Source organism: Protopterus annectens, chromosome 13.part0 (genome assembly GCF_019279795.1).
Source record: "Protopterus annectens isolate FY-2018-M chromosome 13.part0, PAN1.0, whole genome shotgun sequence".
NCBI classification, from domain to species: Eukaryota; Metazoa; Chordata; order Ceratodontiformes; family Protopteridae; genus Protopterus; species Protopterus annectens.
In genome coordinates this window covers 1229070265-1229098107 of record NC_056747.1, presented here as the reverse complement: position 1 = coordinate 1229098107, position 27843 = coordinate 1229070265, and the positions used below count along the sequence as shown (strand labels likewise).

Genomic DNA, 27843 nt, shown 5'->3' with positions numbered 1-27843 from the left:
CTTAAAAACAATTATACATAAAAATATTATATGAATATATGTATTATAATTAACTAGAAGCTATATATTCATACACTTGCCTGTGTATATTACGGAGCAAGCAATGTGCAAGATAACATGCATGATTACAATAGGACATATATAAAATTTAGCGCTTATTTACGGCACAAACTGCTTTTGCTTTGATGATTTCTTATGCCTTTTTTAATATTTCTATACATGAATGGCTCATTTGAATAAGTTCCAATGGAAACAAAAAGCTACATAATGTTCAGGGATTAATTTAAACAGATCCATAATAAAAACAGTAGATGAATATGCGCATTATAATTAAATAGATGCCATATATATATTTTAGTCGTATATATTTACTAAGGTGTTTCTTATTATTGCTTTTTTATGTTATGTTGCACATGATTTATATATACTTGTTAGCTATTTCATTCAAGAGTCATATATAGCTTGAATTAATAGTTATTTTTTATTATTTTTTAATTTTTTAATTTATTTCTGTATTAAACGATGTTACAGTATACTATTTAATGCAAATATATATTTGATGTAACGATACCAAGTATCGCAATTACACTAATACATTAGTGAAACATAGAACAGGATGTGACATCAGCAAGTATATCTTTATTCCACTATGTGTATTTTATATAGTATACAGGATTATTAATATTTTACCATTAGTCATGTACTAGATGGAGAAACAATGTTTTAATGAGTGAAAATTCATGATTGATGATGCGATACTATGTATCGCTATTACATGAACAGTTATCAAGCATTGTAATATAGGACAGGATGTGACATCAGGGATTTTGAAATCCTGAAGTTATATATTGTCTGCACTATCAGTACTAATTTAACGGCCTGAGGAAGCCAATAGGTGAAAGCGCTAGCCAAAATTGTTTGTCGATTGTTTTTTACAATAAAATACTTTGCTTATTTTAAGTTATTTGCGTGGTACATTCGTAGAAAGTACAGTTTTGTACCTACCATAAATGTAGATGTTCGAGGATCCACATTGCTGCAGTCCTAACTATTGGGGTAGTCCGCTGTCCAGTCGGCCCGAATACCAAAGTATATGGCTGGCGTTGGGCACGGCGCATTAGGCTGACGTCAGTACGTCAGGGTACTAATGCGCATGACCGACGTCATATCCTCAGTCTTTTCTTGCCCCAGATGTCAGAAGACCCTAAAAAGACAAGGCCAAAACCAAAACACACCAAACATACCTGCACCAAAAATATATACAATATATACAAAGGTACCAGAATATAATCTCACCTACACAACCACCCCTAAACACAGAGGGAAGGAGGGAGGTAAATTGGACTGCAGCAATGTGGATCCTCGAACATCTACATTTATGGTAGGTACAAAACTGTACTATGTTCTTCATTCCACATTGCTGCAGTCCTAACTATTGGGTAGAATCCCAAAGCAGAGGTAAGGGAGGCTGGCAAATCATAAGGAAGCAGGAGCTGATAACATGCCTTGCAAAATAGCTGTGGCAAAACCAGCCCTAGACTTAGAGTAGAGAGGAAGGTGGTAATGCTTAGAGAAAGTATGCACTGAACTCCAAGTAGCTGCCTCCAAAATATCCTTAGTTGCCACCCCTTAGAAATGCTGTTGAAGTGGCAGTAGCCCTAGTGGAATGAGGCCTAATCCCAGCTGGAATCTCCTTGCCATGATGGGAATAACAAAATGCAATGCAGAACCCAATCCACCTAGAAATAGTTTGTTTTGATACAGGCTTGCCCTACGAACTCAAAGCAAAAGAAACAAACAACTGCTGAGACTGCCTAAAATCCTTAGTCCTGCTTAAATAATAACGCAATTGCCTGTGTACATCTAAAGTGTGCAAAAATCTTTTCCCTTTATTTTGGGGATCTGCATAGAAAGTAGGCAAATGAATAGTTTGGTTTAAAGCCACACTAGAAACCACCTTAGGCATAAAGGAAGGATTAGTACGTAATGATACCCTATCCTTATGAAAAATCAAAAAGGCTCAACGCCATAAGGGCCTGCAACTCAGAAACCCTTCTTGCAGAAGTAATGGCCAACAAAAAGCAGTCTTCCATGACAAGTATTTCAGTTCAGCAGTAGCCGAGGCTCAAAAGGTTGTAGAGTAAGTTTCTCCAACACAAAATTGAGATCCCAAGCAGGAGTAGGAGCTCTACGTGGGGGTCTTATATTCTTTGCCCCTCTAAGAAATTGCTTGAACAAAGGATGTGAAAACAATGGTGGGTCACAATCATAGTGAGCTGAAATTGCTGCAGCATGAATCTTAATGGAAGAGAAAGACAAACCTTTGTCCAATAACTCAGTAAGATATTGAAGAGCCACACTCAAATTAGGCTCCGAAATCTCCAAATTCTTTGCTGCAGTCCAAAATAAAAATCTCTTCCATTTTTCATGTACACTTTCCTTGTACTAGGTCTTCTGGCTTCCATAATCACATTTAAAACTTGTTGAGGAAGTTGAGACCTGCTCTCTTCAAAACAGAATATGCCAGGCTGTTAGATGAAGAGAGTGAAGCTTGACATTGAGCAGGCGAGCGTCCTTCTGAGACAACAGATGTGGAATCAAGGGTAAAGGCCATGGAGGCTTCCTTACCAGACTCCTCAGTAATGGGTACCAGTGCTGCAGAGGCCAATCTGGAGCTATTAAAATCATCCTTGGCTTGTCTTGTCTGACCTTTAGAAGCACCTTTGGGAGAAGAGGAAGAGGTGGAAAAGCATACACATGAAGATTTTTCCAACTGAAAGAAAGAGCATCCACTTTCCAAGCTGTGTGATGAAATCCCTTCGTGCAAAACTTTGGCAGCTGGTGGTTTAGTGGAGAAGCGAACAGATCTATGTCTGGAGTTCCCCATGACACTGTCAATTTTTGAAATACATGAAGATCCAGTTTCCACTCGTGGGGATCCATGATTTGCCTGCTTAACACATCTGCTAAGGAGTTCTGTGCTCCGGCAGAAACCTTGCCTGAAGAGTTAGTTGCAAGCTGAGCGCAGTCTCCCATAAAATCATTGCTTGCCTGCACAATGGGTAAGAATGTGTTCCCCTTGTTTGTTGATGTACAACATGACAGTTGTGTTGTCTGTTAGAATCAACACCTGCCCTGGAAGAAGTAACTCCTTGAAAGCCATTAATGCAAACTGGACTGCTAACATCTCTTTCATGTTGATATGTAGATGCTGTAGTCTGGCAGGCCACTTGTCTTGTATCCATTTTCCATCTAGATGAGCTCCCAAGCAATGTCTGAGGCATCTGTCGTTAGAATCTGACTCGCCTCTGGCGGGTCACAGAGAGTCCCTTGTTTAGGTGACATTCCTGAGCCCACCACAAAAATTCCTTTTGAATGCAAGGTATTATTTGAATGACAGTGTCCAAATCCTGGCAGTGCTGTGTCCATAGATTTTTTAGATACCATTGTAGCTTCCTCATATGCAGTTTGGCATTGGGAAGCACCAGAATACAAGATGCCATGAACCCTAAGGCTTGAAGGACTGTCCTTGCAGTCAGCCCGGACTGAAGAGATAGTTGATGGAAGTAACTGGATAGATTCTTTTGTTTGTCCGGGGTTAAAAGGCCATCTGGGCTGCTGTATTCAGTCTCACACCCAGAAAGCACATGTCTTGAGAGGGTACTAGACTGGACTTTATTTCATTCACAAAATACCCTAGGCATCTTAGCACTGCTATAACATATTCCAAATGCTGTAGAAGGTCTTCCTTTTCTTGAGCCAGAATCAGGCAGTCGCCCAAGTAAGGATAGATTTGAATTCCTTTTAGCCTGAAGTAAGCTATCACTGGAGCCAGAACCTTTGTGAATACCTATGCAGTGGTAAGCCAAAGGGCAATGCAGAGAACTGATAATGAGAATTTCCAGCTCAAACGCAGATACTTCCTGCAACTTAGCCTTATAGGCACATGAAGGTAAGCTTCCTTGAGATCTAAAGTTACCATCCAGTGATCTTTGCCCAGCAGAGGTAAAAGCTGTTGTAACGTCAACATTTTGAACTTGGGAATGTCCAGATAAGTGTTGAGGATAGATAAATCCAGAATTGGTCTCCACGTGTTCCCCTTCTTTGGTACTAGGAACAGGCGAGAATAAAATCCTAGGCCCCTTTCTGGCACAGGAACTGACTGAATGGCTCCTATTTGGAGCAACAGAGAAATTTGCTTGTGAGCCTCTGTTCCTTGTAGAGGAGGAATGTCCGGCATGCCTTTGAAAGGAGGCAAGGTATGGAAATAAAACCTGTAACCGTGGTGAATGATATCCAGAACCCATCTGTCTTGGGTAATTAAATCCCAATTTTCTTTGAAAAGAGACAGCCTTCCTCCCAGAGGTGCTGCCAGGCGAGAATGTACTGGCAGCTGAAAAGGCAGGTCATTGGGTCTGCTTACGAAAGGACTGACCCCTGCCCTCACCAGAAGTCTGAGCAGGTGAACTCCTGTCCTAGGCCTAAAAGAACCTTGAGCTCTGCCCCTACCACGTCCTAGACCTACCCCTAGACTGGGAATCATAAGCAGGATAAATCCACCCTTAGTAGGCCAATTTCTACTAAACTCGGAGGCTGCACCTGCAAAAATCTTTTAACAGTTTGCATAGACTTAGCCTTGTCCTCCATTTTCTTTAAAACTGCTTCAACAGGCCCCCCAAATCTGAGAAAGAATCTCAGTTCAGAAGCAGAAGGACAGGAGTCCTCTGCATCCGAATCCAAATAAACAGGGAATTCCTGAATTTCTTCAGCTGAGGAATCAGAGTAGTCTGAGGAAAGATCCATCCCCTCTAAATCTGCCTCCACCCTAGGCCTCTTCTCCGGTGGGGGGGGCATAGAACCCCTGATCAAAGTAATCAAGTCCTCAGCCATTTTTAACATATGCTTTTTAGGAACAGGGGCTGGAGAGCTAGAACTATGACCAGGGCCAACATGACAAGGTTTGGCCTTAACATGGGCTTTAGCCACTGAAGTAGAAGGCCTAATAACCTTCTGTAAAGATGGAACTACAGACACCTGAAAAGCACCTTCCGCCGGGCCCAACTCCTGAGAGGCCAACTCCTGTAAAAGTAAAGGTTCCCCATGGAATTCAGCCGAACCCTCGGCAGGAACCACAGGTTCAACCGGAGGCTCCATAGAACTGGCGTCCGCAACGGACGACTCATCCGGTTTAGACTTCAAAGATCTATCTTTACGCTTTTAGCGGTAAGGCCGGAGGATCCGACGGCATGTTATAGTTACACCTTTTACCGAAAATAAGCCTGGCACAGACTAATCTCCGTTTAATGGTGCGCTTGTTAAATCTAGCACAAAAGCGACACCCGACCACGTCGTGCTCAGGCCCTAAGCAAGGAATACAGAAAGAATGAAAATCCTTATGAGGTATCTGTTTCCCACAAGAAATGCAATTAACTTTTTCTGACATCCGGATAACTGAGGCAAGAAAAGACAAAGATTTCCCCAACGGGGTACTTAGCCCAACTTGGTCTTCGGTCTGAAACTCGATAAATGAAAATTTCAGAACGCCGAACGGCACTTGCAAACGCTGCTTCTGCTTGGACCACGGCAAGAAAGACTGAGGATATGGCGTGGTCATGCGCATGTACTATGGCGTAGTGACGCCAGCTCTAGGCGACAATGACCAACGCCAGCCCAGCTCTTTGGTATTCGGGCCGATCGAGGACAGCGGACTACCCACAGGTTATGACTGCAGCAATGTGAGACGAATAACATCTGGATACATAAAAGTGATACATTATATTAATAAGCAGTATTTAGTACGTAGTGGTAAGGTTTGTTTATATCTGTTATTGAGTGAGCAACACGCAAGACATTGCACATAATTCTACTATGATATATGTAATTTAGCGCTTAGCTATATTTGTTTTTATTCCATCAGGTTAATGTTCTATTATATTTTATATATATTTTAGGCACTGAAGAGTAGCGCATTTGAACAAGCACTAGTAAAAAGCTATATAAGGCTAATGCTTTATTATATTTTATATATATTTAAGGCATCGAAGAGTAGCGCATATGAATAAGCACTAGTAAAAAGCCATATAATGCTCAGGGATAGACTTAAAAACAATTATACATAAAAATATTATATGAATATATGTATTATAATTAACTAGAAGCTATATATTCATACACTTGCCTGTGTATATTACGGAGCAAGCAATGTGCAAGATAACATGCATGATTACAATAGGACATATATAATTTAGCGCTTATTTACGGCACAAACTACTTTTGCTTTGATGATTTCTTATGCCTTTTTTAATATTTCTATACATGAATGGCTCATTTGAATAAGTTCCAATGGAAACAAAAAGCTACATAATGTTCAGGGATTAATTTAAACAGATCCATAATAAAAATAGTAGATGAATATGCGCATTATAATTAAATAGATGCCATATATATATTTTATCAGATATATTTACTAAGGTGTTTCTTATTATTGCTTTTTTATGTTATGTTGCACATGATTTATATATACTTGTTAGCTATTTCATTTAAGAGTCATATATAGCTTGAATTGATAGTTATTTTTTATTATTTTTTAATTTTTTAATTTATTTCTGCATTAAATGATGTTACAATATACTATTGAATGCAAATATATATCTGATGTAGCGACACTAACTATTGCAATTACATTAATATATTAGTGAAACATAGAACAGGATGTGACATCAGCAAGTATATCTTTATTCCACTATGTGTATTTTATATAGTATACAGGATTATTAACATTTTATTCTTAGTCATGTACTAAATGGAGAAACAATGTTTTAAAGAGTGAAAATTCATGATTGATGATGCGATACTATGTATCGCTATTACATGAACAGTTATCAAGCATTGTAATATAGGACAGGATGTGACATCAGGGATTTTGAAACCCAGAAGTTATATATTGTCTGCATTCCCAGTACTAATTTAACGGCCTGAGGAAGCCAATAGGTGAAAACGTTAGTCAAAATTGTTTGTCGATTGTTTTTTACAATAAAATACTTTGCTAATTTTAAGTTATTTGCGTGGTGCATTTGTAGAACGTATATTACAAGGACAGAAGTGTTGGAAGTACTCGTTTTGGATTGTACTGTTACTATTACCTGGAGAAATTTACTTGTGGAAACGCCTGGAGAAGTGAATACTGTTTGGACCATTCTGTTTTATACTTGCGCACCACTACGGAGATGTGAATACAGCCTTGGTGTGCGATTATTTACAAATAAGGTAGTGTTGAAGCCTATAGCATTATTACATTTTGGTGCTATATATTTATGAGACTTTCCTATGTACCATTAACTGTTTTTCAAAGGTACAGTGCTATTGCATATAGTTTTACGAATATATCAAGATCTCGTAACAGTTATACTCTGAGTTTAATAACAATAATATCAGCCCCAACACCAGTCATTTCTTTTTCTACCGATTATCTCGTTGGACTGTTTAGACTGTGTGTTTTTGGAGCAGTAGTGACTGTTTGCCTACAAAAGAAATCTCTGCCTCAAAAGTACTGGTCCCTGAGAGAGATTATGAAAGCTCTTGGATCAAATCTCTGTAATCTGGTGAAGTGTGCCAAGTAATTCAGAGACCCAAATGCAAAGGTCGCTGATGCACAGACATGCTTCCCAATCTCTCCAGTGCACTAGACTCCCTGTTAGGGGAATTAAGAGGAATCCTGTTCCGCAAGTTCTTTCATGGTGGCTGCTATGACCAAAGCATCTACTGGTACTCCTTTGTTTCAGAATTCCCTTCCCTTCAGTGGTGCTAGGATCCTGTCTGGTCTCTTGGTGATCAGCACAACATAATCAGGATCCTTCCATGCCTATTGAGACACCAAATCAACAAGTTCAGTGGGCAGAGTCACCCCAGGAAGTAGATGGGCCAGTACTAAATGCCTCCAGGAATACCAATTCCTCTAGAGAAGGGTTATCGGTAGACTAATGACCTCTTTAAGGATCTGTAAAATGTCTCTGAATGAGACATCAGGTTGTGATCTTGGGGACCCTTCACTGAAATCAGTACCTTCTGCAACAGACTGCTGAGGGGAGTCCAAGTGCCTCCTCTTCCACTTCCTCGTCCCAGGGACTTCTTCAGTGTATGCTCCAGAACAGTATCAAAAGAAATAACTGCAACCTGGAGACTCTTGGCTGGCTGTCCCTGTAGAGAAGAATGCTGAGATTAATAATACAAAGACATAGGAGATCCAGAGCAAAGATCCAATGGGGAAGGAGCAGTCTGACCTGTAGAAGTGAATACTCTCTACTACCTCAAAGGCAGAATGCCCCGAGGAGAAGGAAACCATTGAATCAGATTAGACAAAGGTGTACCATCAGAGGTAGAAGTTTGAGCCAAGCTACCGAATTCTGAGGCTCTGAGGGGTACAAATGGGTCAGACAGCTTTGGAGTAGGCTCCAAAGCTTCAGATCCGACAATGAAGCTTCAGGTCCAAGAGAAGTCTGGCTCCAACATCACCTGAAGTTTGAGCACTCAAGAGAAAATGCTGGATCCAAAGATGAAACCATCTTCGGATACAAAACAGACTGTGCTGGCAGTCTGAGATACAAGGGCTTCAAAGCCAAAGGATGGATCAGAGAAGGAGCAAGGTTGTACAAGTGAAGGTCTCCAGACCTGTGGTGGTAGGAGCTGGGAGAACTCCCATCTGAATGTGTGAAGAGAAACTATCATTCTGTCCACATCTGTATCAGTAATACTTTTGGACAAACGGGAAGAGGCTATGGAAGGTGATCATGAATGACCGTCTTTCTAAGAATGGGGATGAGAGCCAAGAGGATACAGGATCCAGGAAAGGTGCATACCTAATTCTTAGCATCTGTTTTGGTTCAGGATGACCAGATCCCAACATACATCATCTGGTCTCTGAAGAAGTTGGATCCAAAGTCTTGCCTTTAGGATCGGAATTTTCTTAACTGGTTCCGAAAAAGACCAAGAGGAACCAGGTTGTTCAAAAAGTTTTTTCTTGACTTTTCTTTCATCAGACTTAGAGGACTGAGCTCCAGTAAGCAATTCTCCAAAGGCTGAAGAAAGGCTCTTGAGAATAATTTTAATCTTTCTGTCTACCAACGCTCTAGGATTAAATGCCTTAGAAACTGAACATGAAGACTGCAAATGGTCAAGATCCAAGCAGTAAACACATAGATCATGGGCATCAGACATTGGAATTTTATGCCTGCATGTGTTACACTTTTTAAAACTGACAGTTTATATGCCATTTTACAACCAATAAATACAAAAGAAAAATATCCCACTTAAAGAAAAAAACAAGAGGGAAGTTAAAGCAGAAAAAGGGGAAATATATATTTTTACAGTAGAGAGAGGAAAGGGATACCAACAATGGTAACAAAAGAATTACCAGAAGCTGTAAGAGAAAGATTACAAACAATGGTAATCAATGACTACCAAACAGTAAGAGAAAAGGACAAGATTTATGACAAGTAGGTAAAGGAAGGTAGGTACTTCTATACAAGTAACTTATCTTTTCAAACTAATGCCCGAGAGCTGAAGCAACCACGTCTGTACACAATGGTGGCAAACAAGATCTGGGGAATGACAGGGATTGCTGCACTGTGGGTAAAGGAGGAACTGGAGAGCTTGTAGTATGCACGAGATGTAAAACGCTGGCAAAGTTGGATCCGAGGATCAGATCCAAACCCATATGTTGAGGAATGAATGAACATTGACATCAGAGCTATTATTATAGGTCTTAAGAAAATTTTGAGAGAAATAATCAGCTTTCAGCAGGGATTATTTATAGGTGGAGACTGAAATTTGATTAGCAAGAGTGAGGATATTAATCAGGGATCCAGAAGTGACAATAACAAAAAGAGGGCGGACTTCTGAAGAAATTTATAAAAATATTTGGTATGCAATTTGTGAATTCAGCACTAGGAAATCTGGACAGAATTTACATATTCCCCAAGGTACAATAACTGGGCTTGTCAAGACACATTATACTTCACTTAACATGCATATAATTGAACGCTTTGACACGCATCCAATAACTCTGTGATCATGCATCAATAAAAGACAAGGCAGAAATGCAGGGTAATGAAGTAAGACACTGGTGCATTCCTACCTACCTGTTAAAAAGTGATGAATTTAATGAATGGGTAGTGGAAGTTATTCAGGAAGGTAGAAATATCTTCCAAAGTTATAGCTACTGACTGGGATAAAATTAAAATGGAGTTTAAAAATACGGTTGAAATAAGAGAAAGATATGGTTAAGAAGTAATAGGAATTACTTAGAAGGGCTGACAAAGGTTAAAAGTATTGCAGAATAAGGAGAATCTCAAAGAATAGGAGGAGCAAGTGCAGAGTACTAAAGAAAAAATAAGGGAGTATCTGTATAATATGCACTAGCTTATAAAGACTACAGTTAAACAATTTTTAATAAAAACTCAAGAGCACAAAAACGTTTAGCACTACAACTTAGGTTATTTAGCTTGTTACAGGTTTCCCAAGTTTGTGGACAACCCTTTCAGTGTTCTGTTGCCTAAGATTCTATAGAGTTTTAGATGTATTCTGGAAATTTTATGAAAATCTGTATAAAGCAGAGAAATCAAGAAATAATGCAAAAATAAATACCCATGGAAGACAATTATGCCAAGTTTAGAGGTACACGAGACTCCCAACAGTTAAGATGGGAGGTGATGAGATAAAAACATTGATGTATAAATCAATCTGCAGAAAAGTCTCCAGGAGCAATTGGTACTCCTGTGAAAGTTTGAAAATTAGGAAGGAAGTGATGATGACGTGGAAGATTTAGTTTAACAGTACTTTAAAAAGGAGGGGAAGCCCAACATCTTGGAAGAAAGCTGTGGTTGTTGTGTTACCTAAAAACATCCAAGACCCATCACACCCTGCTTCATATAGACCCATTTCAATTTTACGCTATGATTATAAAGTGTGTGTCTATACTAGTTAAAAAAATGGCAAATGTGTTCCCAAAACTGATCAGTGTGGTTTTATGGAGGGGAGGCAAACATCTGACAACATTAACAGAACAATGATGATCCAGAGGAAAGCAAAACATACTTAAACACCTCTGTTGTTGGTGGGTCTTGATGCAGAGAGAGCATTTAACATTTAGTAAGCTAGGATTTTATGAGCAGGGCATTGGAATTTGCATTCCCTAATACAATAGTAATAATTGGAAGGATATAGGAAGGATTAAACGCAAGAATTAAAGTTGGTGGGTTCCTCTCAAATAAGCTGTGTTTGAGCTGAGGAACCAGACAGAGGTGTGCTCTTTTCCCTTTATTTGGCTTTATATTTACAGCCACTAGGAAAGAAAATAAAAACCTCAGAAATACAAGGATACAACTGGTATGATAATCAAGAAGAGTAGGCTTTACTTGCAGATATTATTTCGTACCTGATAAATCCAAAAAAAGGACAACTCAGTGTGGTGAAACCAGTTTCAAGTCTTTTCAGGATATAAAATCAATGAAAATAAAACAAAGGCTATAGCCATAAATTATGAATACATACATGAACTGGTTCAGCAAGAACCATAGTTATGGGAGATATGATACAGTATTTAGGTGTATGGATTTAAAAAGGCTTCTGTTATGGCAGTTAACAGTATGTGGGAAAGGACAAAGCAAAAGATAATACAAAAACTGAGAAACTGGAAGCTGTTTTATGGCTATGGATAGCAAGATACAACCAGTAAAAATGTTTTTAGCCCCTTTAGTCTTCCATAAAGATCAGGCATACTTTTATCAACCCGAGAAGTAATTGACAATAATTAGGAATTGAAGGAATTTAACTAGGAGGGAAAGAGGGCAACAGGGCCAGAGTTAAGTGGGATATGTTGAGCCTTCTAATAAAACAAGGTGGTTTAGGTTTACCTTATTTGAAGTGCTACACAATTGAGTCTCATATATAAAACACAAGCAGATATAATTAAAAGTGGAAAGGAATGATGATGAAGCAAGGAGAAAGTTCAAGAGAGAGCGAGTGGGACTTTGGATGTAGATCCTTAAGGAGAATAACCATACGGATTATAGTCATAAAGCAGCAGAAAGTATTCTAAAAACTAAGCTAATAAGGGAATGGAGAAGAGATTTTTGCCAATAACGACTAAGTAGGGGTACAGAAAATAGGCAAGAGGGGGGGCTGGAATTTACTGGAGAAAAATGGCAAAGAAACAGAGTGGGATGAAGCCAAGACGACATCTGGAGTGCAGGTTAGAGACTGCCTTCCCTACCAGGACTTTATCTCAAAGTACAGGAAAAGAGAAAAGGATATGGGGGAATTTTAGGTGGATACCTTGTTGGTAAAGTTTCCTGATGAATCTAGTACAGAATCTGCTGTTAAAAAGGGATAATTAGTAGGGCATATAAAATATTGTATGATAACTAAAAGAATCAGAGGAGGTTAGAAAAGACTGGGAAGAGAATGGAAAAGCAACTTACAAGAAAACAATGGGAAGACATACGCATGGCTCAAGTATGCAACCAAGTAAAGTCTAGGATATTTGCTTGGAATTGTCTGAATAGATATTTATACCCCAAGCAGAGTTCAAAGAATTTTTCCTCAGGTAGACAGGAAATGCTGGTGGTACTAAAGAGAAGAAAGCAGTAACTGAGAACACGTTTTGTGAGAGTAATGAGCTGGCAGATTTTAAAAGATCCCTAGAGTATTTTATCAAAATACTGGGTGATCAAATGGCTGTAAGGAAAGGACTTGAGGTCTGATACATGATCTGAATTGCCTAAACACAGTAAGGCCTCAAGTTTACTTCTGCTGTCTGCCAAAAAAGCAATTACTTGAAAATGGAAAAAAGTTTACACAGACTGTATCTGAGGTACTGATTATAAAAAAAAAAAAAACGAAAAAGGGAACTTTAGAAAAAAGGAAATAGCAAATTTCATAGAAGTAAAAGGGAAGTGTGGGAACAACACATGCTTAACAATATTCAGGAGTGAAGTTTAAGGGAAGGCAGGAATTCAGCAAGTTTTTGAATGTTGGATAGTAAAAGAAAATGTGTGACGTGCACTACATTTAAATGGAAAAATGTTAAAAAGGTTTCTTTTCTGTATATGTGTGCTTGCCTATGTCTTAATTGATAATTTATTAAAGTTAAAAAATATGGGAGGGCGAGCAGTACAAAGCAGTGTTACTTGCCTGCAAAATTGATGTACTGGACATTTATTTTTATTTCTAAATTTGCATTTTTATTCACTTTGCATTATGAAGTTACTGCATGCTTTTATAAATGCTGTTTAAATTTAATGTGCTTTTTTCTCTCCTTTAAATATCCTCCTCCTCCAGAATTGACCTTCCTAGACGGAGTGAAGCCTGTTTTTCCACCACGAAAGCTCCACCTTGAAGGGCAGAAGAGGAATTTGGAAGGTTAATGATGATAATGCTGAGTCCAAACAGACTTTAAATATTATTCGATAGGAAACACTGATGCCATGTAGCCTAAATCTCGAAGGATCTCCCTTGCAGTTGACATATTCAAAGATTCTGAAAGTACCAAGAAAATAACCTTGCTCTCAATGTTTTTTTTCCTTCCAGAAGGCGTGCTGATTCTGCAAGTCAGGAAAATTCAACCCTAACATGAAATTAAGCAAGACTTTTACAGGTTCAATGCAAATCCCAGAAGATCCACTACAAAATGCAAATAAGTCAGATGAATAAGACTGCCTGGATAAGGAAATATCTGAATAGCTTGAAGCCTGCAGAAGGCAACAACTGCAGCAAGGCACTTAATGAATACCCTTGGAGAAGTAGAAAGACTGAAGGATAAATCAGAAAACAAAGTGACTCACAAAAATGTAAATTTCCTGAAATGTGAATGATAAGTAATACGAAGATAAAAGGTCCTTTAAATCAAAGTCACCATGAAAGCAAGGACAGAAAAGGTCAACATCTTAAAACAAGGGACCTTAGGGTAAGTGTTGAGGAAGGAAAGATCTCTTCTCTAATTTGAAGCCAGTTTTGTGGTAAATTAAAATGTCTTAATAGGCAGAACAAGATATTTTTGGCTTTAAGGAGGCTGCAAAATTCCTGAAGGATGAGAGAGAGCCTTCCAAATTATTTTGAATAATGGGCAGAACCCTTATGTAAGAATCCATATGTCTGAAGTTAACGCCTCTAAAATAGGCAGTGTGAGAGAAAGCCCTTAACATAAAGGTAGAGGATAAGTGGAGGTGGTATGGAACTGGAAAAAGCAGACTACTGTCTGGAAAGAAAAGTTTAGAACCACTGGAACTTGAGACTTGTCCTGAAACCTTCTCCGAGGTCTCTTTACACCCTTTTGAGAGGATTTCTGAACCTTACACAGAAAAGCACCATCTTTAGAGGGATAATTTCTCTGATCTTTAGGCAGCAGAAAAAGAAATACTGGTTTTAGGTCCTGCAAGATCTTACCTTTCTCCTGCAGGGATTTGTAAAGTTCTAAAGCTGCATAGCCAGAAAGATGCTGCCTATCTAAAGGCAAGTCCAACAATTTAGCCTTGACATCCTCGGGCAAAGGCTCAAGTCTAAGTCATGAAAACCTAAGAAAAACTGAACCAGTGGTGGCAGCCCTAGAAAGGCATCTGCAGCATAACTACACCTAAAATAACATCTAGCCATTTGGGAAGTGTAATTAAGGAAAGCATCTACCCAAGTTACCCTGAATAAGTAAGAGTTAACTAACCACATGAGTTTGGTAATTTACAGCTCTAATGGCTCTATCTGCCTCTGTAGGAAACCATTAATGGAATGACAAGAGTTCAGCAGGCTTCTCAAAGGAAAAAGTATTATCAGAAGGGTATAAAAACAGGATTAATATACAGGAAATTTTACTAAAATCTGTCAGGTTTCTTAGAAGCTGGAAGCTGAGACACTGGATTAAGAGAAAGAGGAGAGTAAGTATCCAACAAGGCTTATAAAATAGGGGGAATGGCTTAAGGCTTCAGCACATCCACTTCCAGCAAAGCCCAATACCTCTTCTGGATATCAAACAACGGAAAACTTTCTCAATGAAAATGCTGCATCAGCTTGAAAATGTCCCAACAGGCGAATCAGGAAATATTTTTCCGTTTCCTGTGTTTCGAATAAAAGCAGACTATGCAAAGGATAAGCAAAATCATTATTTCCATTTGAATCAGACACCTCATCCTCAGATTCCTCCCTATGCCTTTTAAGGGAAAAAGGGGAAGAAAGGGGAGAGGTTTAAGTAGAAAAAAAAGTAAGAAGGTGGCTTTAGACATAGAATAATCTTAAAAACCCCTCTAAAATCTTACCACTCCTGCTAGGGATCCTTAACAAATGGAAGAGAAACTGAGCATTTCATACTTTGTTTCTTTTCAGATGCAGCATCTACCCTTAAGAAAGGAGGCTCGGAGCCCTGATCTACCTCAGGAGCACAAAGAACTTCTTCCCTAACAAAGATGAGGTAAGCCATCCAATCCCTCCAATATAAATTTGGGAAATTATCCTTCAAAGTGGCCTGGTCATACGTGATGGACATAAAAGACAGCTGTACCATATCTGCCTCCAACAGGGTAGCAATAGTGGCAGCAAAGTACAATTGTGTACACTTACCATAAATGTAGATGTTAGAGTGTATTCACTGTTGCAGTCATTAAATTTGGGGTAATCTGCTGGCAGGTTGCCTTCATTCAGCCTGATTAACAAAGTCTTAGGTCCTGCGTCGGTTGCTGTCCCTTCTTCCATGACGTCAGGTCATCAGGGGTATAAAACATGCAGCCGATGCCATTACATCGGTTTTTCTTGCCTCAGATGTCAGGTGCCCCCCAAATGGGGAGCAAAATATATATAAGTAATTAAAAACACAAAAATATACCTCCAAACAAAAGAAAATACACCAAAAAGGCTTTTAAGCATAGTAAAAGAAAGTAAAGGTATAGTAAGAGAAAAACAGGAGGCTGGAGGGAGGGTAACCAGGACTGCAACAGTGAATGCACTCGAACATGTACATTTATGGTAAGTGTACACACAACTGTACTATGTTCGTGTTTCACTGTTGCAGTCATTACATTTGGGTAGATTCCCAAAGCTAAGGTTGAGAGGATGGATTTATACTGCATTAGGGCCAGCTATAAGGCCCTGCAAAACAGCAGTGGCAAAGCCAGCTCTGGATTTAGAGAAAATTGGTAAGTGACAACGCTTGGTGAAAGTATGAACTGAACTCCAGGTAGCAGCTTCTAGAATATCGCTAGTAGGAACACCTCTGACAAAGGCTGCAGAAGTAGATACAGCCCTGGTGGAGTGAGATCTGATCCCTGTGTGATAGGTTTTCCATGGTGCTTATAGCAGAAATGAATGCAATGGCTTATCCATTGAGAAATTTTTATTTTTTATTTTTTTTTAAATGGCCTTCCCCTCTGCCCCCGCAGCAAATGCTACCAGCAATTCAGATTTTCTTCGAGATTTAGTCCTGTCCAAGCAGAATCTTAGTTGTCTGTGCACATCCAAGGAATGCAGAATCTGCTCCCCTTTGTTCTGTGGATTGGGAAAGAAAGTTGGCAAATGAATGGACTGATAAAGAGCGACACTGGAAACCACCTCGGGCACGAACGATGGATTGGTCCAGAGAGATACCCTGTCCGCATGAAAGATGATGAAAGGCTCCACTGCCATAAGGGCCTGTAATTCAGATATTATTCTAGCTGAAGTGATTGCTAAAAGGAAGGCTGTTTTCCAAGAAAGAAATTTTAAGTCTGCAGTAGCAGCTGGCTCGAAAGGAGGTAGAGAGTGAGTTTCTCCAAAACAAAGTTAACGTCCAAGGCAGGGGTAGGAGCTCTCCTGGGTGGTCTCAAGTTTTTTTGCCCCTCTGAGATGCTGCTTGAGCAGAGGATGAGAAAATAGGGGAGGGTTCTCTGTTGTAGTGAGCTGAAATAGCTGAGGCATGGATTTTAATGAAGGAAAAAGACAGACCCTTGTGAAGCATCTCAGTTAAGTACTGCAAACTCCGAGGTAAATTGGGTGCTGCTGTGCTCATCCCAAAAGACTGGTTCCAGGCACAGAATCTTTTCCATTTGTCAGCGTAATATTTTCTAGTACTAGGTCTCCTCGCCTCCAAGATGACATCCAACACAGGTTAGCTGAGGGATAAGGGTGAATCTAAGTGATTAGCCAAGCTGCAAGGTTCAATGTTGGAAGCTGAGGGTGTAGAATTTGGTTCTCCTGCTGAGACAGCAGGGAAGGGGTCTGGAGGCAGGTGCCATGGAGATATCTGCGACACTACGCAGGAGGGGGTACCAGTGTTGGCGCAGCCAGTCTGGAGCAATTAAAATCATCATTGGTTTGTCCTGTTTGACTTTTAGTAGAACTCTGGAGAGCAGAGGCAGAGGGGGGAAAGGCGTAGACTGTTTTTTTCCAGCTGAAGGACAGAGCATCCACTTTCCAGGCTTGTTTGTGGGGAGTCCTTGTGCAAAACTTGTACAAATGGTAGTGCTGGGGGGAGGCAAATAGCCTGGGCTCCCCCCATTCACTTGTCAACATGTTGAAAATCCGTGGTTCCAGTTTCCACTCACGTGGGTCCATGAGGTTTCTGCTTAGTCCATCTGCCAGTGTACTCAATTTTCCTGGCAGGAATTGCAGTTGTAGATGCACTTGGTAGCTCAAGGCTGTGTTCCACAATGCCATGGCTAGTCTACAGAGGGGGTAGAAATGTGTACCTCCCCCTGCTTGTTTATGTACCAGATAACCATGGTGTTGCCAGTCTTTACCATTAGTTGCCCTGGAAGAAGGTAGTCCTTGAAGACTGTCAGAGCATTCTGTACAGCTAACATTATTTTTGATCGACACGTAGGTGCATTTGATTTGGGTTCCATTTGCCCTGAATGTACTTCCCTGCCAGGTGAGGCTCCCCATGCACAGTCTGATGCATCTGTAGTTAGGGTTTGGGCGACAGGGGGAAGTGTGAATGGTAGTCCCTTGTTTTGGTGGCAGGCTTCTGCCCACCATAAGAACTCTAGGCGTAGACACAGTATGATAGGAATCATTGTTTCCAGGCTGTGACAATGTTGACTCCATAGACATTTTAGATACCCACTGTAGTTTCCTCATATGCAGTCTTGCATATGGAATTAAAAGAATGCAGGAGGCCATGAACCCCAAGGCTTACAGTATTTGTCTTGCAGACAGCAAGGTTTTTGTGGCCACTTGTTTGAAGTAAGTTACCAAATGAATTTGTTTCTCAAGCCATCTGGGCAGTTGTATTCAAGCTTGCACCCAGGAATGTAATCTGTTGACAGGGTATGAGTTGCGATTTCTTTTCATTTATGGTATATCCCAGACAAGTTGGAACCTTTTTTTTTTTTTTTTTTTTTTATTACAAATGCCAGATTTTGAAGTATGCCATGGTTTTCTGCCTGAATTAGACAATCGTCCAGGTATGGGTATATTTGAATATTTCTTTGCCTGCAAAATGCAATAACTGGAGCCAGGCACTTTGTGAATACCCTGTGCACAGAAGACAAGCCAAAGGGCAGTGCAGAGAACTGATAATGCAAGTAGCCAGCTTTGAAGCATAGGTATCTCTTCTGCAAGATTCCCTGATTGGGATGTGCAGGTATGCTTCTTTTAAATCCAGAGTTGCCAACCAGGCGTCTTTGCCTAGCACAAGAAGTAACTGGTGAAGAGTCAGCATCTTGAATTTTGGAATCGCCAGAAGGGTGTTTAGAGTAGACAGGTCCAGGACTGGACACCATGATTTGTCTTTTCTGGGTACCAGAAAAAGCCTGGAATAGAAACTTTGTACCTTTTCCTCTTCTGGTACCAGTTGAATAGCCCCCATGCTTGAGGGAAAGTACCCGTTTTTAAGCCTCTGCTCACTGATTTGGGGGCAGGTCTGACCACCCGTTTGGTGTTGGCAACGTGTGGAAATGAAATCTGTATCCCAGGGACACTACATTTAAAACCCATTTGTACTGGGTTTAGTTCCCTGTTCTTTGCATGAAGAGCAATCTTTCCCCCCAAAGGGGTAGTTAAAAGATAGGTGCTTGGTAATTTTAAAAGGATGTCATTGAGACGGTTTACTATAGGGGGGGTCCTGTTATTTCCAGATTTTAAGTGGAGGCCGCCCACTCCTTAGTTCTGAGAGTCCCCTGGGACTGAAACCTGGGGGTTTTGCTGTGTCTGGCTTGTGAGGATCTGGAAGGGGCTGGAAAGGACCAATTCTTAGTAGGCCACTGCCTACTAAATCTTGGAGGTTGCACTTTTAAGAAATTTTTAACAGTTTGCATAGATTTAGCTTTATCTTCCATCTTTTTTAGAACTTCTTCAGCCTTATTGCCAAACAGGCGGTCCCGATTTAAAGGAGCATCCAACAATTTAGCTTTAACATGATCAGGCAAAGATTGCTCCTCAAGCCAAGCATGCCTTCTAAGCACAGACCGAGTAACAGCAGCCCTGCAGGAGGCCTCTAAAGAATCAAGACCACATTGAAGTATGTTTTCCAACTTGTTCAGCAGAATGCATTAAATCCTGTAAATCTTTATTTTCCACACAGTCAGGAATCAACACAATTTTCTGTTTAAGCAGTCCAATAATATGCTGTTGACATTTTAACATATGAATTTGGCAGTTTAAAGCTCTGATTGCCAAGGTTGCAGAAGTATAAACCTTTTTACCCCATCTATCCAGCGCCCTGGAGTCTCTGTCAGAAGGCGTAGGATTTTTATCAGTAGAAGCCTTAATGCCCTTGGGTCCCTGAGAAATGGTTTCTGGATCTGCAACAGGATTTTTGAAAAGGAACTTGTGCAACTCAGGAACCCTGCACCATCTCTGTCAGGTTTACTAGGAGGCAGAGAATCAGGGGCCAAACTGGATTCCAAGAACACATCAATGTCTAGTACAGGAGGTATAGCCAAAGGCCTATGCTGAGGTAGAAGGAAATCCCCAAGACTCTTTTTGAATCTGAAAATTCCTGGCTTTCCCAGTGGAAATGCTCCCTTAAAGTATGTAAAGCTTCCCCAAAAGAAAAATCCTCAGGAGGGGAAGCAGAGGGAATGGAATCCTCTGCATCAAAATCCACATAAGTAGGTATAGACAAATCCAGGTCATTAGAAGAGTCAGAATAAACAGAATCCTGATCAGAAGGATTGATAATCAAGCTCAGCCCTAGGCCTCTTGGGGGGGTGACTACCCCTGATTAGAGTAATTAGATTTTCAGCCAATTTTATCATTTGTTTTTTAGGCATATAGGCCTGAACATGTGGCCTGGGTGTCAGTTTTCTAGACATGGATCGAGATATAGGCCTTAGTAATGAAGGCGGTGTCGATTTAATCTGCAAGTCTGTAGTCCTGAATACACCCTCAGAAGCTGGTGCCTGCACAGCGGCTCCGGACCCATCCAAGGTAGAGACATCCACGGGTTCCATAGGTGAAGCGTCTCACGGCATACCAGACTCCGAATGGGTCTCAGTAGAGGCCTGAGAATCAAAAGTAGCTGGTATCAGGGGCTACAAAAGCGCCTCACTGAGTACCGGCGACGGTCTTAGGAGAAGCGTCTTCGGCAGTTTTGGACATCAGCGGCCTGTCTCTATCTTTGCATTTTTTCGGAATCCCAGTAGTCAGGTGGCTAACAGATGACATTTCTGGGTAATTAAACCGAGAACTGAAATATTTAGAGGCAAAAGTGTACCGATGACTGATAGTGTGCTGATTAAATAAAGCACAAAACCGACAGCAGGGTACATCGTGGTCAGGGCCTAGGCAAGGAATACAGTATGAATGAAAATCTTTATGAGGTATTTGCTTTCCACAAGTAATGCAATTATTAACTTTTACTGACATTGTTAAGGAGCAGGAAAAAGTTTCCCCAACGGGATACTTAGCTTTAAGTTCAAGACTTCGGTTCTGAACCTCAAACGAAAATTTCAGGTGTCTGCCGACCGGCACTTGCGAACTGCTTCTGCTTCGGGCATCGCACGGCAAGAAAGACTGATGTAATGGCATCGGCTGCATGTTTTATGCCCCTGACGACCTGACATCATGGAAGGGACAGCAGCAGACGCAGGACCAAAGACTGTGTTAATCAGGCCGACTGAGGGCAACCTGTCAGCAGATTACCCAAATGTAATGACTGCAACAGTGAAACACGAAGATCATCATTATGATCTTTGAGAAATTTTACAGAAAAGCCATCAAGTACATGAAAAATACATAAAAAAAATAATATAACCAAACAACACAGCAGCAACAGCTGAAGTTATTCTTACTACAGAGCAGGAGGATTGTATATCACAGGACATAATATATACAGGTGCACAAGATTACGTTCAACAGATGTGAAGATCCTACCATGAACAGGAGGATTGGAGGGTGGTTCTCATGAACCAGAATGCAAGACAAACTACTGTCTGGATCAGTAAAATGCATTGTTTCATTGAAATGGCTGTAGACCCACGAAATCTAATTCACACAGACATTCAAAAGGTATTGCAGATTAATTCACTTAATCATTATTTATCATATACATCATTCAAGAAAGCAGCCCCCAGTAAGAAAAAATGTATTCATATCCCCATTCTTGGCTTACCTCCTGCCCAGTGGCTGCTTCCATATCCAAGAAAAGGTCTAGCAGAGATCGAACAAGCCGTGCTGCCTTTGCCTTGCTGATGGAATTTAGAAAAGGTCTGACATACTTCAGAAGGCCTCCAAGCTCTAAAATAAAAATGACAAATGACGTAGCCAAGCTAAACATTAAAAGCCACTATCATGTTCAAGTATGCAAATGACCTGAGTCTTTGACTTCTCTTCCTCCATCCTAAACCAAAGGCAAAACATAAATTGTCATGACTCGGAATCAACTGCTACTTATGTGCTGCATCATCTACAGTGAATCCAGGATGTCACATTGTATCTTTCCACTTTTACAACTGTTTAATATAATGTGTATTCAGTTCTCCCTACATGTGCTGTTGCCATCTTTCAGCTGCCCCCTCGTCTGTGGCACTTGATTCAGCCTACCATTCATCCAAAACCTTCCTGTAGGACTCTTCCAGTTTATAGTCCAGTGCCCATTAAAATAACCATGCTCAAATTTACCCACTTCTGCATCACTTTATGAAAAGTATTTTATGATGTCCAGGTTGGTTCTGTACTCTGTCTACTAGGTATGTATCCCCCATTCTCGTTTTTACCTAGGATTGTACTGTCTTGTGCAACCACAGCATTATACCTTATCACCTGCATTCATGAGAATAGATTTAAATAGGGTAAACTCTCAAACCTCTTTACTTCCACTCCCTTTTCATTACTCTTGAAACATCTGTACAAGGATATCAAGCTACTTAGGAAGGTACCTGTATTGGCATCAGAACTGAACACAATATTCCATTTGAGTAAACCGGGATCTACAGAAGGGTAACACAGCCTCAATGTTTTGCACCTATTCCCTCAAGGCTAATGACAACTTAACCTGGTCTTCACAACATTTTTCTCATTTGAACTTATTTCTACTGTTAACACTAAATGAACTTCCTTTAATTACAGTCCAATAGACTGGGATCAGTTTAGCAGAGTAAAGACAGATGGTTCAAATTCACATTAACCCAAATGGTGTACACCTGTAGTTGGTACACTGAAGTAAAGAAATGTGGTGAATGGGTACATACTACCTTAAAAAATAATAAAAATGAAAACAGGATTGTACCAATTTGAAGGGATCAGTTTTTAAAGATGTCCTTCTTTAGAAAAACAAAAATGTTCCCGGTATAGCAGACCTAATCCTTTCTTTATAGTCAACACAAATATCCCAGCTGGTTAACCAGAGATCGCAAGGAGGGGAACAGGGCCTCAATATTATCACAACCCCCTTTAATGTCACTCCTCCCAAGTGGTACTTCATTTTAGTATTATTAGAGCCAAAGTGCTTCCCCTGCATTAAATCTTTTCCCATTTCGTAGTGCACTCTGCTGGTCTTTAAGCTACTCTGAAGGTTTGCTCTACATTTTCCACTGGTCTTTTATCTTAGTGTCCTCTGTAAATACAGGATGATCATGTTTCTAAATTGCTCAAGATGCAAAATGTACAGTTGTGTACCTACCATAAATATAGATGTTAGAGTGTATTCACTGCTGCAGTCAATACACTTGTGTTATCCTGCTGGCAGGCTACCTGCAGTCGGCCTGAATTCCAAAGTCCAGGTCCGGCGTCAGTTGCTGTCGCCTATTCCCTGACGTCAGTGCGCCAGGGGTATAAAAGATGCAGCAGACGCCATTTTCTTCAGTTTTTCTTGCCCCAGATGTCAGGTGCCCCCAAAAGGGTAGGCTAAAAATTCTGCCCATAAAAATGCATGGACTAACAAAACATTACCTTCATCTATAAGCAAATACACCACATAGGTTGTATAGAATAGAGAAGTACAGATAATTCCAAGCAATGAAAGGGGGATGGTGGGAGGGTAACCTGGACTGCAACAGTGAACGCACTCGAGCATCTACATTTATGGTAGGTACACAACTGTACTATCTTCATCGTGTTTCACTGTTGCAGTCATTACACTTGGGTTGAATCCCAAAGCTGAGGTTGGGTGGCTGGGCCTAAATAGAATTAGGAGTGGCTATGAGGCCCTGCAAACGGCAGTGGCAAAGCCTGCTCTGGATTTAGAGTAAATAGGTAAGTGGTAGTTGCTTTGTAAAAAGTGTGCACTGAAGTCCAAGTTGCAGCCTCCAAAATGTCCTTGGTTGGTACTCCTCTGAGGAAGGCTGCAGAAGTGGCTGCTGCTCTGGTTGAATGTGGCCTAATGCCCTTAGGCACTGATTTGCCATGTTGTGAATAGCAGAAACGAATGCAGTGGCCTATCCATTTTGAAATAGTCTGCTTTGAAATAGCTTTTCTTTGCGATCCTGCAGCATATGCCACTAAGAGTTGCTCAGTCTTTCTGAAAGCTTTAGTTTTGTCCTAGTAGAAGCACAGCTGTCTGTGTATGTACAAAGAATGCAGAAGTCTCTCCCCCTTATTCTGTGGGTTTGGATAAAAGGTAGGCAAATGAATGGTTTGGTTAAGAGCCACACTGGACACTACCTTAGGCATAAATGTTGGGTTTGTCCTTAGAGAAACCCTGTCCGGATGGAAAACAATAAAAGGTTCCACAGCCATTAGTGCCTGTAACTGAGACTCTTCTTGCTGAAGTAATTGCTAGGAGCAGAGCTGTTTTCCATGATGAAGTATTTTATCTCAGCTGTATTGGCTGGCTCAAAAGGAGGCAGTGTGAGCTCTTCCAAGACAAAATTGGAGGTCCCATGCAGGTAATGGCGCTCTCCTTGGAGGTCTTATGTTTGGATGTGAAAAAATAGGTGGTTCCGTATTGTAATAAGCTAAAATGGCAGAGGCATGGATCTTAATTGATGAGAAAGATAGGCCTTTGTCCAGCATCTCAGTTAGGTATTGTAAAATCTGAGGAATATTTGGTACAAGTGTGTCAATTTCCTTGTGCCTGGTTCCAAGCACAGAATCTCTTCCATTTTTCTGCATAAGATTTTCTGGTGCTGGGCCTCCTGGCTTCCAAAATAACATCCACAACTGCTTTAGAGTAGTGTGTTCTGAATGGTTACATTATCGGCCATGCAGCCAGATTTAGGGTTCTGAGTTGGCTGTGCAGGATTCGATTGTTTTGTTGGGTCAGTAAATGAGGAATCTGAGGTAATGTCCAGGCTGGGCCTTGAGACATGCTCTTTGGGATTGGGTACCAGTGCTGGTGTGGCCAGTCTGGGGCAATCAGTATCCTTTTTGGCTTCTCTTGTCTGACCTTTAGGAGTATCTTGGGGAGAACAGGCAGTGGAGGAAAGGCACATACTGTAAGGGTTTTTCAGCTGAATGACAGAGCATCCACTTTCCATGCTTGTTTGTGATAAGTCCTTGTGCAGAATCTCAGTAGTTGGCAGTTGTGAAGGGGGGGGGGGCAAAATACATCTATGTCTGGGCATCCCCATTTCCTTGTTATGCTGAAGATTTGTGGATCTAGTTTCCACTCGTGAGGATCCATGAGGTTTCTGCTTAGTTCGTCTGCCAGAGTATTTTTGTCTTTCCTGGCAGGAATTGTGCTTGCAGGTGTACTTGATAAGTCAACGCTGTGTTTCACAAAGTCATGGACCGTCTGCAGAGGGGGTAGGAACGTGTGCCTCACTGCTTATTTATGTACCATATAACTGTAGTATTGTCAGTCTTTATCAGCAGTTGTCCTGGATGAAGTAGATCCGTGAAGGATGTTAGGGCATTCTATACAGCTAGCATCTCTTTTTGATTGATATGAAGATGCACTCGGCTTGCGGGCCATGTGCCCTGAATACATTTTCCTGCCATGTGGGCCCCCCAGGCATAATCTGATGCATCTGTTAGTGACTGCCTGGCCGTGGGTAAAGTGAATGGCTGTCCCTTGTTGTGGTGAAAGGCCTGTGCCCACCATCGAAACTCCTGCTGCACGCAGGGAATAAGGGTAATTAATATTACCAGGCTGTGGCAATGGAGTCCAAACACTTTTTAGATACCATTGTAGTTTCCTCATATGCAGTCTTGCATATGGAATTAGCAGAATGTAGGACGCCATGAAGCCCAAAGCCTGCAGAATTTTTCTTGCAGATAACTGGGTCTGTTGCCAACATTTCGAAGTAAGAAGTCAGTTGCCTTTGTTTGTATGGCGTGAGATAAGCCATCTGGGCAGTTGTATTTAAGCTTGCAACTAGGAATATTATCTCTTGTGAGGGTACCAGTTTTGATTTATTTTCGTTTACTGTGTACCCTAGGCAAATTAATAATCTTTTTACAAATGCCAGATGCTTCAGTAGAATGTCCTTGTTCTCTGCTTGAATAAGGCAGTCGTCCAAGTAAGGATATATTTGGATTCCTCTGTCTGCAAAATTCAATTACTGGTACCAGGCATTTTGTGAAGACCCTGAGTGCAGTAGATAAGCCAAAGGGCAGTGCAGAGAATTGGTAGTGCATTGAGCCAGCTATGAATCTGATTGGGACATGCAGGTATGCCTCTGAGGTCAAAAGTTACAAGCTAAGCCTTCTTGCCCAGCATAGGCAGAGGCTGCTGCAGCGTCAACATTTTGAATTTTGGAACGTCCAGGAAAGTGTTTAGAATAGACAGGTCCAGTATTGGTCTCCAGGCTTTGTCCTTTCCGGGTACCAGGAAAAGTCTTGAGTAAAATCCTTGTCCGTGGTCTTGCTGTGGTACTCGCTGAATAGCCCTCATGTCCATGAGGGATGAAACTTGCTTTTGTGCCTCTGCCCATTGATTGTGTGGCAGGTCTAGCATACCTTTTGTCTTTGGAAGGGTGTGAAAGTGGAACCTGTAGCCCCGAGACGCTATATATTCAAGACCCATTTGTCCTGGGTGATCATGCACCAATTTTGTGAAAAAAAGTGCTAGTTTTCCCCTTAAGGATGCTGCCAAAAGATAAGTGCTTGGCATTGGCAGAGGAAAGTCATTGGGACTGTTTTCTATATGGCTGTGCTTAGTCTTCTCCGCTTTTGGAGGTAGAAGCGCTCCATTGTTTAGGTCTGTATGAGCCTTGGGGCTGGATGCCTCTAGGGCGTCTGCATCTGCCTCTTTATGGCCTGTCTGACACTGGAAAGGACCAATTCTTAGAAGGCCAGTTCATGCTAAATCTGGGTGGCTGTACCTGTAAGAAATCCTTAACTGTCTGCATAGATTTTGCTTTATCCTCCATTTTCTTTAACACCTCTTCTGCCTTTTCTTTAACACCTCTTCTGCCTTAACACCAAACAAAGTATCATGCTGTAATGGAGCCTCCAATAATTTTGCTTTAACATCAGGCAGATTCTGTTCCTTTAACCAAGCATGCCTGCTAATGACAAAACCCATAACAGCGGCACTGCAAGAGGCCTCCAGTGAAACAAAACCATACTGCAAAGTATGCTTTCCCCACTTGTTCAGCTGCATGCAATAAATCCTGCATTTCCTTGTTTTCAGAACATTCAGAATTTGTCAACATTTTCTGTTTAAGCAGTGACATTAAGTACCGCTGATACTTAAGCATATGAAACTGACAATTTAAAGCCCTTACAGCCAAGGTAGCAGAAGTGTAAACCTTTTTCCCCCCATCTGTCCAGTGCCCTAGAATCCCTATCAGAGGCGACAGGGTTTTTTGCAGTGGAAGCCTTGTCCCCTTCCGGGACCCTGAGATATAGTTTCTGGGTCAGCAGCAGGGTTTTTATATAGAAATTTATGAGAATCTGGAACCCTGTAGTATCTGTCTGGCTTAACAGGTGCAGGGGGGTAAAGAGTCAGGAGACAGACCGGACTCTGAAAATACAATGTCTAGAACAGGTGGAATAGCAAGAGGTCTGTGCTAAGGCAATAAAGTCTTTGAGCCTTTTCTTAGATTCTGAGTAATTTTGGCTCTCCCAGTGAAAGTGCTCCCTCATGGTATGTAGGGTTTCCCCAAAAGAATAATCCTCATGAGGAGAGGCTGAAGGAATAGATTCTTTAGCATCAGAATCCTCATAGGGAGGAAGAGAGTATCGCTGTTCAGAAGAGGAGTCAGAAGAAATGGAAACCTGATCTGAAAAGTCATACTCTGTCTCTTGCCTAGGTCTCTTATCAGGAGGGGGATGGGAACACCTGATCAAAGTAATTAGGTCTTCGGCCATTTTAAGCATCTGTTTCTTAGGCATGGAAGTCTGTCCAGGAGAATGCTGTACTTGTTTTTGCCTTTACAGCTGTTTTAGTCTTTGCCTTTGAAGCAGAGGTTGGCCTGACATATAACTGTGTAGGTCTGAAAACACCCTCAGAAGCCGATGCCTGCTCAGCAGCTCCGGACCCATCTGAGGGAATAGTTTCAGAGT

General features: G+C 41.0%; 1 protein-coding gene across 4 annotated transcripts in view; it reads right to left on the bottom strand.

The window, feature by feature from the left end:
• PSMD11 (proteasome 26S subunit, non-ATPase 11) overlaps positions 1-27843 on the bottom strand; it is a 2265797-nt gene that overhangs the window by 1891099 nt on the left and 346855 nt on the right. For all 4 annotated transcript variants that reach the window (XM_044055234.1, XM_044055235.1, XM_044055236.1 and 1 more), the window contains exon 3: positions 21566-21690. In XM_044055234.1, the coding sequence (XP_043911169.1) occupies positions 21566-21690 (125 nt within the window). The remainder of the gene's footprint in view (positions 1-21565; positions 21691-27843) is intronic.